The 16576-nt window shown below is 42.3% G+C and overlaps 1 protein-coding gene across 1 annotated transcript; it reads left to right on the forward strand.

Annotated features, from left to right (window-relative positions):
* Window positions 1–4747: 4747 nt before the first annotated feature.
* lipib (lipase, member Ib) lies at window positions 4748–16078 on the forward strand. Its single transcript, XM_085763501.1, has 10 exons — window positions 4748–4817; window positions 10073–10467; window positions 10824–10932; window positions 11577–11678; window positions 11811–11900; window positions 11991–12158; window positions 13330–13419; window positions 13868–13976; window positions 14496–14669; window positions 15439–16078. Exons 1-10 carry the CDS (start codon window positions 4763–4765, stop codon window positions 15521–15523), a joined length of 1377 nt encoding a protein of 458 aa, XP_085619627.1. The 5' UTR covers window positions 4748–4762; the 3' UTR covers window positions 15524–16078.
* The last annotated feature ends 498 nt before the right edge of the window (window positions 16079–16576 follow it).

Below are 16576 nucleotides of genomic sequence, written 5' to 3' on the forward strand. Positions count from 1 at the left end.
GAGTTAGCCAGTAAGGCTCATTTTTATCCGTTGTCCCAGGCCAGATGTTACAGGCAACCTAAGAACCAAAAACGGGTAACAATTAAGCAATGCATTAAAATACAGCTGAACTTACATATCAATTCACCTAGTAGAGCTCATTATAACAAATAAGACATGTACATAAGAGCTCATGAAGGCAGGTGACACATAGCAACACTGGCATGCAGACAAGGGAAAAATAGTAGATACATAGAGCTATGACATTAGCACAAACAGTGACAGACATTAAAAAGCAGGACATGCAATGACAAACATAGAGATGTTTTTGGAGGGAGGGGTGGCATGGTGGCACAGTGGTTAACACCATTACCTCACAGCAGGTTTGATCTCTGGGACCGGGGCCTTTATGTGTCTCTGTGGGTTTTCTTCAGCTTCCTCCCACAGTCCAAAGACTGGCACACTAGGTTGTTCTTTAAAGTGTCCACTGATGTGTATGTTTTTACTGCACATGGAGATTTGTTTTGGCCACGTTTTCATGTGTTTGACACAGTCTTGTATTTAAAGTTTTAACAGTGTGGCACCAGGACCTACAATATTCTTGCCATTTTGGAGGCAGAATTCAAAAAGAGGATCTCTGACTGACCCCCAGGTGGACATGGGTGAAGAAGAGAACGCCTGCAGGGATAACTGTTCATCTGGAGAAACAGCACCAGCAGATTATGCCAGAATAAAAAAATAACTTTGTGATGACTGACTGTTGAATTTCCCTGAAGTGGACAGGCTGCACATCCAGCTGGCTTTACTGCTCTGTTTTCAGGCCGAAGCTGAAACTGCACCGGCTGCACTTTCATAATGACCACATTACTGGTTTTATACTGTCTTCAGCTCAGTCCACACCAGCCTCTATTATTTGCCAAGTCAGGTGACTGATGAGAGGGTGTGGTCTCCAAAGATAAGCTCTTTACTGTAACTAGCCACAGAACATCGTGACCCTCCAGTGATCTTTCACCTGGTCAGTCACAACCTGCAGACACAGACCGAGAACCTAAAAGCTTCATGACAGGTCAGTTAGGTCAAATACTCAGATTAAAGACATCAGGAAATTTTAATGTACATTTTCTCCCACTATCCAATCAGATTCCATTCGTTGCAACACAAACTCTCATATCACAGCCATCAAGCTGTCAACTCTGCTGCTAAAGAAATTCTTATTACTGCATTCAGAGCAACTTTGTCATTCCTTTGAGACGTGACGGACAGTTGAAGGTTTAATCTCTCATTCTGTGTGACAAGTGCTGAGAGACTCGACCACACAGTGTAGGTGCTGTAGGACCAGGTCTGTACTGATCCTGAACCCATCAGGTCCTAACAAAGCCTCTGCTGATAAAGATGTGGGTCAGGCCTTGAGAGACAGAGGTTTGGGTCTCAGTTTCACGTGTTTCAGGTCCAGTGCAGTTTGATCTTCATTCTCAATGTGTTTCCTACCAGAGGCAACTCTATCATAAGTGGGAATTACAGCACCTGCCCACAAGAGGATGCTCCCTAGGACCACATCATGCTGCTCCTAGAGCTACGTTTTCATCCAGATGTTGAGGTGACACAGAGGAGCTGGACAACGCGGAGCAGCAGGTGTACGGTTTTCAGCAAAAGAGCAACATTAGGAACCTGTGGGGCGGGACAGTGGTGAGGTGGTTAGCACTGGATCTGAAGGTTCTGGGGTTTTCTTTTGTCCTTGGTAACACTTTATAATAAATACACACTATTAAGCATTAAATACTGAATTCATCACTTATAACACATGGATACTCATTAGTATGTAGTTTATAAACACAGTTAAAAATGTTTTACTCATCATTGATAAGCACTAACTGTATTTATAAACTATATAGTAATGAGTATTCATGTGTTATAAATGAAGAATTCACTATTTATTAACGCTTAGCTAATGCTTAAAGGTGTTCAGAAATGGCAGTTTGTCCTGTTTGTCGCGCCTCCTACGAGTTTTCACGAGTTGCCGCACGAGTTTACCCGAGTAAGGAAAACTAATTTGATTGGTCGTTATTGAGCGGGCGGGATATTCAATGTTTGGGGCGAGACCATTTGATTGACGGATAACAGATCCAATATCAGTGGCTGATGAATCGTGAGCAACGTGACGCATAATTCATAATAGGCATAATAATGTGCCTGCATTATCCAATGCGGAAAAAAACTACCCCACTTTCATCTCGGATTTACTCGAAAATAGAATTTTGCACAAAGTTTGGGCTACATCGTCTGATAGATGAGTTATTACACTAATTTTATGATAGTGGAATCAAATTCATTTTTCTTTTCTGTACACCTTTAATAGTGTGTACTGTACTTATTATAAAGTGTCACCTTGTCCTTTATACCCCAGGAAGGGGTCAATAGGAAATAAATGAAAATTAAAAACGAAATGAATGATTCTGGATGAGTTTGTATGGTTGTCAGGTTGACAGGTGAATCTAAGTGAGTCCCGCCCTCACACTGTGTCAGCTGCATGGAGGAGCAGTACAGATGTGATCTTGCAGAGTAAAGTGTGTAGTCTCAACATCACAGTCACGTCCTGGTCAGTGAAGTCAGACTGGGCCTCTGTTCTGCCTTTGACTGTACGCTTTCATGGTGCGCTCTTACATTACATGTCTGCTCTGTTTCACTACTTTTGAAGTGTTTTCAGATTCAGAGCTCCCAGGAGAAGTTAAATTACATGTGTTCTTGTTGAATCCAGTGAGTACAGGGTAGGATGGGCTGGGTGCACTGTGGTCAGAGACTGTGGAGCTATTAATATCTGTCGCTGGTACGGCTTCAACTTTTGATGGCACAGATTACCCACAATCAAGCTTTAACCTCACTAAGCAGTGATGAGGAGCAGCTGGGTTGATGGCCACCTACCAGGTTTTAGATTTTCATCCTTGTCTTGTAGTTTTCCACTGCACTCTGTTTTGTACATTATTGTAAGGGCCCTTCAGCAGAGACTTAAGATGCAGTACATGAACTATTGGGGTTAGGGCAGGAAATTGACAGGAAATCAGAGGAGAGGGGGACGACTTGCAGCAAAGGACAGCGAGTTGGATTCAAACCCGAGCCACGCACTCCCTCAGACACCACCTCTTGTATTAGATAACAGTGTGCTAATGATGCACAATGTGTTCAGGGGCTGACGGAAGAGTCCAACATCCCAGAAGCTCTCACTGATTAATAAACCGGTCAGAGGATCAATCAGTTCATGACACGCTACAAAACATTTTACATTTTAAGCACGTACAAATAGTTTTTACTGAGGAGCTATTCTTGTTTCCTGAAAATGAATTACTCTTTGCATATAAGGTTATTCAAATGGGACATTGTGACATTAGGCGTGACTGACGACCTCCTCTGTGCTGCGGTTTTTACGACCACACAGTTCTCCTTGATCGTCTGTCACACTGGGTCTGCATTTCCAGTTCTAACATTGATTGGCTCTGTTCAGACATCTCAAATAGACAGTTCATTGTACCCGTAGGTAGCTCCTAATCCACACTTGCAAACAAGGTTCAGTTCTAGGTCCACTTCATTTCACTATGTATGCTTCCGTTGGGAAAATGATCCAAACTCACAAAATCGTCGTCCACTGTTACGCTGATGACACGCAGGTCTACCTCCCCCCTTGTTCCCAAAACATCAATGACTGGTCGGCTCACAATTTCCTTCATGAGGACAGAAAAGACGTCATACTCACTGGCCTCCTCCCACATCGTACTGCTCCTACTGCCCAGAACCTCAGTCACATCTCCGCCTACATCAGACCACATGCAAATAGCCTGGGTGTTTTATTTGACAAGTTTTAACAGACATGTGAATTCACATGTCAGGTCTAGTTTCTTTCAGCTCAGAAAAATTTCAAAGGAATCAAACCCCATCTACTCAGGCATCTCTCAGGCTACCATAAGGTCTACAACTAGTCCAAAACGCTGCTGCCCAGTTATTAACAAAATCAAAGAAGCTAGACCACTTCACCCCTGTCCTTGCATCACTACACTGGCTCCCTGTTCACTTTAAGATACATTTCAAAATCCTTTTGAGTGTCTATAAATCTCTTCACGGTCTTGTCTCTTCATATATCTCAGAACTTTGTCCTGTAATAGTCTGCCAGAAGAAGCAACTTAAAACCCATTTCTTCTCTTTGGTTTTTAATTGTATTTGACCTTTTTGTATCTTTTATGTCTTGAGTTTTAAATAACCTTTTGCATGTTGCTTGTATGTACATATTGTTTTCACTTTGAGGTTTTGTTTAATTGTTTAAAGGTTAAAAAATTCACATTGTGGCCTCACAAATATGACATCAATTTACTTCTACACAAAGAGACTTTCATTAACTTTGTAGGTAATTTAACAAACTTGAAACGTGTTAGTTATATTAGTTTGGGTAACATTTAATTATTGTTCTTTACTTTTTAAATGTTGAATATTAGACAGAAAGTGACATCATTTGGTTTTTCTGCACTCATCCAGATTTCCTCATTTTTAGTCTCTACCTCCCGCTTCTTGTTTTTGTTTACTTTTCTTTCTCTTTATCAGTCTCCACCTCTCCATCCTTCTGATCCTTACTGATAGTGATGACACCTCCCCTCCTTCCTCCTCCCTCCCTCCCTCCCTCTCTCCCTCACAACAATCCTCCCTCCTTCAGTCACCCCCTCCAGTCTGCAGTCAGAGCTCCTTCTCTCAGTCTGCCTCTTTACCTCTGTCATTCCTCGTTGTCTCTGTGCTTGGAGGAAGGATGCTGGCCTGCAGACTGCTGGGTCTGCTGTTGGGACTTCTCGTGCTCTGCAAAGGTAAGAAAAACACCAATGATTATAACTTTAGCACATGAAATCCATCTTCTGGACAGTTTGGATGTGAAACCTTAAACCTGCATAGAGTTCCAGACTTATCTTTGAGGAGGGATCGACCCGGTCAGAAAATGAGATAAGAATAACTTGTGTCAAACTCTAAATACCTACAAACTTCAATTTGTGTGTGTGGCTGCAGACAGACAACAGCTTAGTGAAGTGTAGGGAGGAACAGCTTATATAAAGTCACCTCCCATCTGCCTCAGGATGAAGTTAAAAATGGAAAAGCCTGTTTCTGTTTCTGTCTGGTCGTGTAAAAGTAAATATACAGATGGTCAGACCCACACACAGTCTGTTGGTCAGTCATCTTTTAATTCACGGTTGACTAATGTGGGGCTGGATCGGGGCCATTTCCACCCTTTAGCTCCGCCCTCCTTGTTTGACTGACAGCTGTAATCACCTCTTGTGTTGGAGGTTGGGCGGGTGTTGACGGGATGAGGTGTTTTTTATAGCAGTCTGATCCTATTGAGGGCAGTGTAGCACCCGTGTGTACTAATTGCAGAGCGGGGATCGCTACCGGCTGCAGCCAGCAAGCACTGATGCTAAATGCTAACCATTTGCTTTGTTGCTAAGAGTCAGATGAGGAGATGTGAAGCACTGAGCTAGAGCCAGGAGATGCTTAGCATAGCTTAGCTTAGCATTAAGACACAGCATGGAGGGTTTTATGGACATTTACTGTGGTGCGTTAAAAAGACAGTGGAAATGACAGAATAAAATGAACAAAAATTGGGTGAGATGGTAAACTTGATGCATTGAATTTTGAATGTTACATCATCGGTCCAAAAGGTTAAAGTCCCCTAAACTAAAAATTGACTTTTAAAAATGATTAACATGTCAATGTAGTGTTTGGGTTCTGCTACAAGACATTGGAAGCGTACCTATGTTCCCCTGGTCCTATGTTCCCCGATCGGGGATCGGGGTTCCCCTGGTCCTATGTTCCCCGGTCGCAATACTGGGGAACATAGGACCTTTTTTCAAAAAAAGGGTCCTATGTCCCTTTTTTCAAAAAAAGGGTCCTATGTCCCCCTCTGTTGCTGGTCGATGGGCTCTCTCTACTTATCTGGACTCTCTCTATCTATCTGGCCTGTCTAACCTCTACCTGGTCTTTTACTAAACTCCTTTCTTCATTGCCTAAACCCAACCAATGGGACAATTCCACTTCTCACTCAAAGTCTCAACTCAACTTCTCACTCAAAAATAGGCAAAAATATGCCAAGTCATTCACAACTCCACTTCAACACAAAAATTGCATGTTCCCCGGGTCCTTGTGGGGAAAAGCAGGGAACATAGGACCCTTTTTCTAAAAAAGGGTCCTATGTTCCCCGGTCCGGACACAGCGGGGAACATAGGACCCTTTTGGGGAAAAGTGGGGAACATACAAAGTGGGGAACATAGGACCCGGGGAAAATAGGGATGATCCCCAAGACATTTCAACAGCGAAGTCGCTAATGCAGCCACAACTGAGCATTTTAGATTTGAAAATGCAGTTTGAAAGCCAGAGTGTGAAAAAGTTGGATTCAGTTTTTCAGCACTCAGTCAGGTTTAATACGCCAGAATCCCTAGCAACCAATCCCGTTGATTTTTTTTTGCATCTCATTTGTTGTTCACTGTGATGTGACACTTCACATCTACTTATACAGCTAGATGTTCAACAACAGTATCAGTGGATGATGTGTAGGGCTGACACCAAAAAATCTAAGCTTCGAAGCTTCGTTCGTTGCCATGGTAATCGATCATGAAGTCCGTGATCGATTTTTTTTTCTTTTTTCCTTTTTGACACCAGTTCTCATCGGCAATCGTTACATTAAAATGAGTAGGCTACTTGGCATCCTGGAAACCTGCCTAATTATGGAGATATGCAGTGTTCGTTTGCCATTACTTTCACGACGCATTTGCATACTCATGAATATTCATATAATCTGGATTTTTCAATGAGGGAGAAATAGTAGACGTGTTTTTAGCCTCTTTGAGAATTTTTTTTAACAACTTTTTTGTGGGAAAACAATTTTAATCAAAAAATAGTCATAGCTGAGCATTTAAAAAAAAAATAAAATGCCTCTTTAGGGGGACTTTAAGAATGAAGAACAAAGTGCAACTTTAAAACGTCAACAGCAAAGAATGAGGCAAGAACCATCCAGTCACAGAGCTTGAAACTCTGCGATGTAGTGGATGGAAGTGGAGAACAGACGCTGCTGTTCTACAGAAGGAGTAGATGTTGAAGTGTGTCTGAACAGGCCTTACAGAGACTGTGTGACATTAGTTGGTGTGTCGACGGTTCAGATTCTGAATAATCCTCAACTCTCCTTCTCCTTTCCTCGTTGGCTCTATATAAAGTATGTCCAGGAGTCTTATACAACCAGTATCTCTGCACAAAGCTTTTCCCTTTCAGTCTATTTTTACCTGACACTTTAATATCTCCAGCCTTGTAAAAGTTCTCAAATCATCTCATAAGTCAGTTCAGAAATACTATTCCAGACACAGCTGTACCAGACTGACAGTAGAGTCCAAAGAGCTGAACTCAGATGAGAATCTGGCCTCCAAACAGAACCATTAGTGTCCATATCAGGCTGGTGATAATACCATCTGAATGGGACAGCGGAGCGTGCAGGGTGAGGACACTTTAAATAGGCTAGGAGACTCTCAGTTATCCTGGATACCTGCTTAATCCTCACTTCACAGCTAAAGAGGTCAAAGTAAAACCAACTCTGAGAGCGGGAAACCAGACAAAGAATTGATCCCAGCATTTACCATCAGACGGAGTAACCTTTGACCTCTGTGCAGAGGTCAGACTGCACAAAGAGCAAACATTTCAGACCATGACAAAGGTGTTTTTAAAATATTGATTTTGGTCAAAACTCTGGTTGCTTTTGTTAGAATCAGGGAACTTCTCTTAATAATTTACATTTTTGAGAATTTTGCAGAAAAAGATTTACATACATTCAACTTAATTACCACCTCACACCTGTGCACCAGCTCATTCATGCAGTTATCTAATGAGCCAATCGTGTGGCAGCAGTGCATAAAATCCTGCAGATCCAGGTCAGGTAACGTTCACTTCCGACATGTGACTGTGGTAAAAATATGATCAGAGGCTTTGACTGTTTTTAGATGAGCTGATCTGAGTATTTCTGAATGTGCTGATCTCCTGGATTTAAACATAACAGTCCCAGTAGGTTTTACTCTAAAACCAAAAGACATGTAGTGAGCAGAAGTTCTGCAGACTGAAGCACCTCGCTGATCAGAGGTCAGAGGAGAACAGCTGAAGAGAAAGGAGAAACGTGGCCTGGTCTCATGATTCTGGACTTGTTGGTGGAGGTTGTGTAATGTCCCTTGGCTGATAAGATTCTGTTTAATGGTAAAGTTCAAATTAGACCTAAAATTGAATCCAGTCTTATGATATGATTGTCTGAATTTAAAGGGATAGTTCAACATTTTGGCAAATTCCTGTATTGCCATAATCCCTATAGTTATAGCAGCAGGTTCTTTACCTTTAATTATCGGTGCATGTTGTTTTGAGATCTGCGGGGCAGAGACGCAAGCCGCTCAGTGAACACAATGGAAGTGAACGGTACAGGTCCCCTGTCCCTCATCAAACTCATCAAATACACAATCCAACAACTCCAAAACACTCTCATGGACAAGTTGTGACCTGCACATTCACCACGCTATGAGATAATAACACAACGTTACCAGACAGAGTTGTTTTAGAGGCAAATGCAGCCGGAACTACATTTGAGTATTTGTGTCGTAATGTTACATAATTATACTTGATTATCTCAGAGCGTGGTGAATGTGCAGGTCACAACTTGTCCACAAGAGCGTTTTAGAGTTGTTGGATTGTGTATTTGATGAGTTTGATGAGAGACAGGAGACATGTATCATTCACCTACATTGTGTCGCTGAGCAGCTCACGTCTCTGCACCGTGGATCTCAAAACAACATGCACAAATAATGAAAGATAATCAACCCGCTGCTATAACTATAGGGATTATGGCAATACAGGAATTTGCCAAAATGTTGAACTATCCCTTTAAGAAAGAAAAATGCAGTTCGTCTGTCAGGAGTTGTGTTGGCCTTTTCAGAGTAACATGACACCTTTTTTCAGATTAAAGCAGAAGTAAGTGATATATTTGTGTTAATATAAGTCTTAAATAGTTATATCTTCCGACAGCAATCACTTACATAGAGTGTTTGGTCTGAAACACGGGTCTGTCAGTCCCTCTGCTCTGAGCCGAGGAGAAAACATTTATCGTATCCTACAGTTTTTATCCAATGAGGAGAGAGAACGGCATGCAGGGCTGTGTGTGCAGCCAAGGGACGCCGTGAATGTGGCGACGTAGGGACGAGGACTGTTATGGTGCGTTCAAGGAAACTTGTATTTTTCCGACCGTGAAGTCGTACCAGTTCGATCTGGTACGAGTTCACCGATCGGAAGTTACGAGTGGCCGTTATAGTGACTTTCACCGGTAAAACAGGTCGGAAAAACACGAGTGGGTTGCCTGGAACGCTACAAAGTCGTAAGTTGTGACTTGAAGCTGTAATTTACGATTTCAAAAGCCTGCCTGGAACGCAGCATTAGCGAAAACGACCGGACCACTTACTTCTGCTTTAAATTGCCTAAATAGTCGAAACTTTGTTATCTTAACAGAACAAATACACAGATTTTCTCATGAAACCAAGAAACTTGATTATGAAATAATGAACCTGTAATCTTCCAACAATTCATTCTCAGCAGTCTCTGAATTTCAATCTGTCTTTGATAATTAAACTCCTCATCCTGCTAATGCTTCAGTGACCTTTGACCTCATCCTATCTGACTTGTTTGTGGTTTTTAAATTTGAAATTTGTGCCCAGCTGTATTGTTTAATTCTATTTTGTTTGAGTGAAGTGGGAAATAGAAAGGTATTCAAGAGACATAGATGAGAAAAGATAAACTATAGGACATGTATATAAGGGGTCAAAGTTCACTCAACTTTCACTAAGTAAATCTGGAAGTTTCATCCTCTCAACATGTTTAAGTGAAAGTCTGAGCAGATTTTTATGATTCCTCAGAGACTCAAATCATGTCCTGACACCTCCTCTCGCACCACTATGAGCTCAAAATACAATTGTGTCCAACATTTTGGTTTTTGACCTATTATAGTTCCAAATCATTCCTTTCCCATGAGCCTCAGCTGTGGCCTGTTTTGTGCCTCCAGGCCAGGAGGAGGTGAGCGGGGAGGGCGAGTACTGCGACAACTTCACCGACCTCAACCTGTCCCACTGCTTCATCGGAACCAGCCTGTATGTGCGGCTGCTGCTCTACACGCGCACCAACCTGGACTGCGGCCGCGAGATCAACCACCACCACCTCTCCTCGCAGCCCCTCTTCAACCTGTCGCGCCCCACCGCCTTCGTCATCCACGGCTACCGGCCCACCGGGGCCCCGCCCATCTGGATCGACCACATAGTCCACCTGCTGGCCGAGCAGGAGGACATGAACGTCATCGTGGTGGACTGGAACAAGGGCGCGGCCAACCTCAACTACTTCACCGCCGTCACCTACACCAGGGAGGCAGCTCACAACCTGACCGGCTTCATCATGACCATGGAGGTGAGACTCAGAGCTTTACAGACTCTTTACGCCTCGGTTTTCATGTTGCAGCACATTTACCTAAGACAGTGAAGCATCTGGCAGCTACAGAGACAGATGTTTTCACAGGGAGTTGGTTGAGACCAAAAGCAGAGCAGAAAGGTGTTGCTCTTTGATGTGAAAATATGCAGGGAGTGGTTTTCTCATGTCCACAAGCCAGGGAGTTTTATTTTATTTATTTTATTCTCTTCCTTATTTTTGCTTGAAGTTATGAATTATAACCAAGAGTATGATAGCAATTAAATATGGACACCTTGAAATGTGTGAGTAGAGTACCTGGAGTGTGACGTAGAGTTTTGAATGTTGTGCGTCTGCAGGAGGAAGGAGCTGCTCTCAGTTCAGTTCACCTCATCGGCGTCAGTCTGGGAGCTCACCTGGCTGGATTTGTCGGTGCAAACCTGAAGGGGAAGATCGGACGAATCACAGGTGAGAAGAAACAGGAGGAATTTACCAGTGAAGCAAACAAAGGAAGTTGAGAGATTTATGTGAAAACACTTGAGAGATTTTGTAGTTTCCTCTTTTTCTTTTTGAAACCCTCTCTACAATGTTTTTTATCTTTTAATTTTTCTATTTCTTGCATCTGCCTTTAATGTTTTCTTCAACTTTTTGAAGAATCTTTGTGTTTTATAATTATTATTGTTCATAAATCTAAATAAAACAATGAGACGAAGAGCGATATATTGTTGAGTATTGAAAGTGATCTGAAACTGTTTATTTATGTCACACCCGTGTGGCAGGTAACACCAACAGGAAGGACTGTCTAGTTTTTGTTTTTTTTTGTATTTGTTAATGTGTCTTGTAATCCCATATGGGATGGGCCACAGCGGTGGCATGACACGAAAATAAAATATTCATTCATTCATTCATTCATTCATTCATTCATTCATTCATAAAACACCTACATAGACATTTGTGCGAATGGCTTTAGTGTAAATTTTAGAGCTACTCACAGCTAAGGTGTAATTAAACCAAACGAACACTGTTATTAATTGACATCAAACATGAGGTTAGTGTCTATTTCAAAGTTTTATAAATGCTTCATCAGACTCTCTGTCCCTCCCTCTCCACAGGTCTGGACCCAGCAGGGCCCATGTTCACCAGTGCCGGACCAGAGGAGAGGCTGGACCCCTCAGACGCCATGTTTGTGGACGTACTGCACACCGACATGAACTGTGAGCATCTGAAACTCAACCTCACTGACCGCAGATCGACAAAAATCTAAATCAACCTTCAACTTCAAGGTGACTGTGGCCAGCTTCATTCTCAGATCTAAATCTGTGTGTTCTGTGTTTTTCTGCGTGCAGCTTTTGGACTAATAGGAGCTCACGGTCATATCGACTTCTACGCCAACGGTGGAGCTGACCAACCAGGGTGCCCGAAAACCATCTTTGCAGGTGAACACACACATACGAATGCATGCAGAGAGAGAAAACACATCGACACCCAGACACACTCAATTACAGCATCATGCTTCTCTCCCTCAGGTAAATCTTACTTTGTGTGCGACCACCAGCGCTCGGTGTTTCTGTACCTGTGTGCTCTGAACAGAACCTGCAGCCTCACCGGGTACCCCTGCTCCTCCTACAGCGACTTCATCGATGGGAGGTGTCTGCACTGTGAGGCCTTCAAACCTGCCTCCTGCCCTGTGCTCGGTAGGCGGCTGCATCCGAACACATCCTCAACACATGTAGCATCACTGTCAACTACACAGATTAAAGGGATAGTTCAACATTTTGGCAAATTGGCCCATTGCCATAATCCCTATAGTCGTAGAAGTAGGTTCTTTACCTTTAATTGTCGGTGCAAGCTATTTTTAGAACGGTGGAGCAGAGCCACGAGCTGCTCAGAGCTACGCTACGGAGGCTAATGGAATTTCTTGGTTTCCCTCATCAAACTCATCGAATACACAATCCAACAACTCCAAAACGCTCTGGTGGACAAGTTGTGACCTGCACATTCACCACGCTATGAGATAATAACGGAACGTTACAAGACAGAGTTGTTTTCGAGGCAAATACAGAGACTGCTTGTGGAAAAACTGCCCCCGATGGCAACGTGCATCAGCGGTTTTGCATGAATTTACCTCTATAAACGTTCTGTTATCATCTCATAGTGTGGTAAATGGTAAATGGACTTGCACTTATATAGCGCTTTTCTAGTCTCTTGGACAAATCAAAGCGCTTCACAATGTAATGGTCACATTCACCCTTTCACACACATTCATACAGCACTGGGCATAGTGCAGGAAACTAAGCATTCACACACATTCATACGATGGACAAGTGGGGGTTCAGTGTCTTGCCCAAGGACACTTCGACATGTTGACTGGAGGAGCCTGGAATCGAACCACCGACCTTCCGGTTAGTGGACGACCCGCTCTACCTCCTGAGCCACAGCCACAGCAACAGTTAGAATGTGTATTTGATGAGGAAAACCAAGAAATCCCATTAGCCTCTGTAGCGTAGCTCTGAGCAGCTCACGGCGTTCTAAAAATAGCTTGCACCAACAAATTAAAGGTAACAAACCTACTCCTAAGACTATAAGGATTATGGCAATGGACCAATTTGCCCTTTAATAAACAAACAGTCAGACCTACAGCTGGTGCAGATGTAGAGCCTGACACCATTATTATCCACAAGCCAAAAATCAACAGGTTACTGTTCTTCAGACATTTTGATCAGTCACAACCTTGGATCCTTAGAATGGAAACTTATATTTTATCTAGTTTACAACCGAAAAGGTCCAAATAAATAAAACACACACTGAGACTGCGCTATTGCCACGACGACTGATGTCTGATCACCTGTGTGATCTCACCTGCAGGTTATGATCTCAGCCAATGGAAAGACACTCTGCTGAGACTGGGACAGACCAAAGTCTTCTTCAGCACCACGGCTGTGCTGCCCTACAGGAGTGAGTCCAGCACACACATGTCAAAGTGTAACATGATCAAACATTTAGATCCAGTGACAGCAGTTGTCTTCTGCTCCATATAAAGTTAAAGTCTAATTAGATTTATATTTTTTGCGATTTTTGCTGATACATTCATTTAAAGATGAATGATTTTTGCATACAAACATGTAGCCTAATCATCTTCAGAATTATATTTAGAAATTACTCATTAGTAGTAAAATTAGAGAACCCTTTAATATAAACCTTGAATAAATAGTGAATGAGACTAGCTCCCAGTCCTGATTATGTAAATTAAATTGATGAAGAACTTTCAGTTATTTCAGTCTCTTCCAGCTTCCATCAGCTTCAGTTCAGTCAGAATGACTCAGTCCCTCAGGTGTTTAGTTAGTTTGTAGAACAGTTTTCAATTGGAAAATAAGAGTAATGTTGTGTGTCCTGTGTGTGGCAGAGCTGAGCTACAGAGTGGACATGGTGACCTGGAACCAGTACCTCCGCTGGGGGGTCTTCTACATCCGGCTGCACAGCGGCAGAAGCTTCACGGAGGCTCGAATAGACCAGTGAGTCCGTCACTCAAATGCCTCACATCACCTGTCAGAATGAGACATCACACTCACAGAATCACACACACCTGGATAAAACAAAAAGCTGCAAAAGAAATGACATAATGGACAATGAGATAGTGTTGATCTAATCCCACATTGTTTTACCAACCGTTGATCTTTGTTCTTCATATTTACTCTGTCACAGCTGCAATTCTGATTATGGAATTAAAAGCCAAAACATATAAATTTTACATGGAGATGGCAAATTATAACCTACTTGTCTTCTGATGAAATCAGATCATCTGTTATTGTGAGAAAAATTTAATCCATCCATTGATGAGGAGATAATGAACTAGTTGTTTCAAGATAATAGGATGAAATGGAGATAACTACAACTACAGCAGCTGTGAGCTTCCAAACATCACCCTCTAGTGGTCCACACCTAGACCTTGGCTCTCATCCTCAGGCCTCGTTTACCAAAGGTCAAAGCATTACCTCTCCTATTTCCTCAACTCTCCTCCTCTTCCCTGGCAGTAAGCGCTTCCGGATGGAGCAGTACACCTCCACCCGCCTGCTGGCCCAGTTCGACGACGACCTGCAGCCCATCCAGAAGATCTCCCTGCGCATCAACACCGGCAACGTGATCGGCCCTCGCTACAAAATCAGACTGCTGCGGATACGCCTCACGCCTCTGGGCCAGCCTGAGAGGTCAGTCCTCACTCCTCACCCCAGGCTGCTGTTCACTGCTGCACTGGGTTTATACTGTCATATTATAGATTACTGGTTCTGTATCATCTCACTGCTTTAGTTAACACATTCCCATCTCATAGTAACAGGAAATAACACTGATAATTTCTCTAATGTTTTACAACCAGGTGCATCTAAACTTAAACTTTACTGTTTCATTTGTGTCACTGAGAAATCCACCACATAATCACTTTTTTGTGTGCCTTTTTTGGAAACAATCAAAGATTTTGTAACTACAAGAACTGGGATGTACAGTCACCATAGTGACACAAGGCAGCTGACCCTCAAACCAACCTACCATCCTTCTGCTCCTCTTAATCTTTCAGGTTTTTGTTTCATTAAAAAACATTTTTGAATGAATCCCCAATTAAATTTCATTAGCATTTTTTGAAAATATATTTTTCAAAAAGTTATTTGTTGGCAGAATTGGGTTATTTTTGACTAGTTTTGAAGTTTTTTAAATGTTTGACCAAATGATGTAAAGATGAATCTCAACAAGATTATTTTTCCATATATGCTATGAGAACTCCAGCCTATGTGTGTATATAGAGCAAGGTATTGGTTAGATTATCAGGTAATTGGAAAAAAAACAAAAAAAACAACTCAGTTGAAAGGAGAAGCTCAAAGCTCAAATGATGTTTAAAAAAAAGTCAGGGATTAATTTCTGGTCAGCTGACTGGTAAATGTGAGCAGCTCTATATGGCATTGATGTACTTCTCTTCTCCTTCAGGCCTGTGATGTGCCGCTTCGACATCATCGTGGAGGAGAACATGGAGGTGGCGTTTCGTCCTTTGCCCTGCGACTCCCACCTCTGACCCTCTGCACAGACAGACTCCTTTTTCTGTGGAAACACATCTGAACTCACCCCCAGCCCTGCTGAAGCAGACCCAGACGCCCTCTGGATGCTACAGGGGTGTCCCGGCTGCAGGTGGACCCCCGGGGGCCCCACAGGACGAGCTGCAGCCTCCTCACTGGCAAACAAGCTGTGGATAACTGCTGCTTACTGGAAAGTCAGGATATTCTTACGTATGATTGAAGCCACATCTCTGCTAGTGCTGACGGGAATTTTGCAAAGTTAATAAAGAGTGACTGATGACGAGCTGTGAGGTCAGGAAACGCAGCACCAAGGTTTGTTGTGAGATAAAGGAGAGAGCTGCTGCAGGAGACTTACATCACGGTGAGATCAGTCCTGCTGATGGATCTCCACAAACCTGTAACTGTAGACAGACACACAGTGCTGCTGCACACCTCACACATTCAGACTGGAACACACAAAATGTAGTTAAGTCAGATTACGTCACAGCTTTCTAATCCTGTTAAAGTATGACTCAGGGTTAAATACTAACACGTACGTAGTAAAATTAGAGACATGAAACATATCATACATCATATCGTACCCTGTAATCTGAACATAGAATACATTTGGCTGGTCCCTTTATATAATAACTTCAATTTATACAGCACCTTTCAAAAACCCAAAGTCACTTTATAAAAATAAATAAATCAAAAAAATTAAGTTAAATAAATGAATGAAGAACAGAACGTTATATGACAGAATAAATGTTTGACAGAAATGTCAGAAGTTAAAAACAGAACTATTTATCTTACCACCTAATTTTTCTAATTCCTGAATACAAAAACAGAAAGCATAAAAAAATAGATTATATCAAAATGTATAATAACGAGGTAAATAAATAGTCAGCCCATAGGAAACACTGGCTCCTGTACATTACTGTATGCAGTGACTGTTGGGTCTTTATAATAATTACTCAATGTGAAAATGATAAGCTTATTTTTATTGTTGTACTTTTTCTTAAAGGGATAGTTCAACATTTTGGCAAATTTGCCCATTGGAGTTGGTTCATTAC

The sequence above is a fragment of the Trachurus japonicus genome, chromosome 20 (genome assembly GCF_045865225.1).
Source record: "Trachurus japonicus isolate A0001 chromosome 20, Traja_1.0".
NCBI lineage: Eukaryota > Metazoa > Chordata > Actinopteri > Carangiformes > Carangidae > Trachurus > Trachurus japonicus.

Excerpts from the sequence above, each read along its gene's own strand:
- lipib (XM_085763501.1), top strand. The coding sequence starts at position 4,763 with ATGCTGGCCTGCAGACTGCTGGGTCTGCTGTTGGGACTTCTCGTGCTC. Across the intron at positions 4,818-10,072 it reads ACTTCTCGTGCTCTGCAAAG|GCCAGGAGGAGGTGAGCGGG; the intron begins GTAAGAAAAACA and ends TTGTGCCTCCAG. Across the intron at positions 10,933-11,576 it reads GAAGATCGGACGAATCACAG|GTCTGGACCCAGCAGGGCCC; the intron begins GTGAGAAGAAAC and ends CCCTCTCCACAG.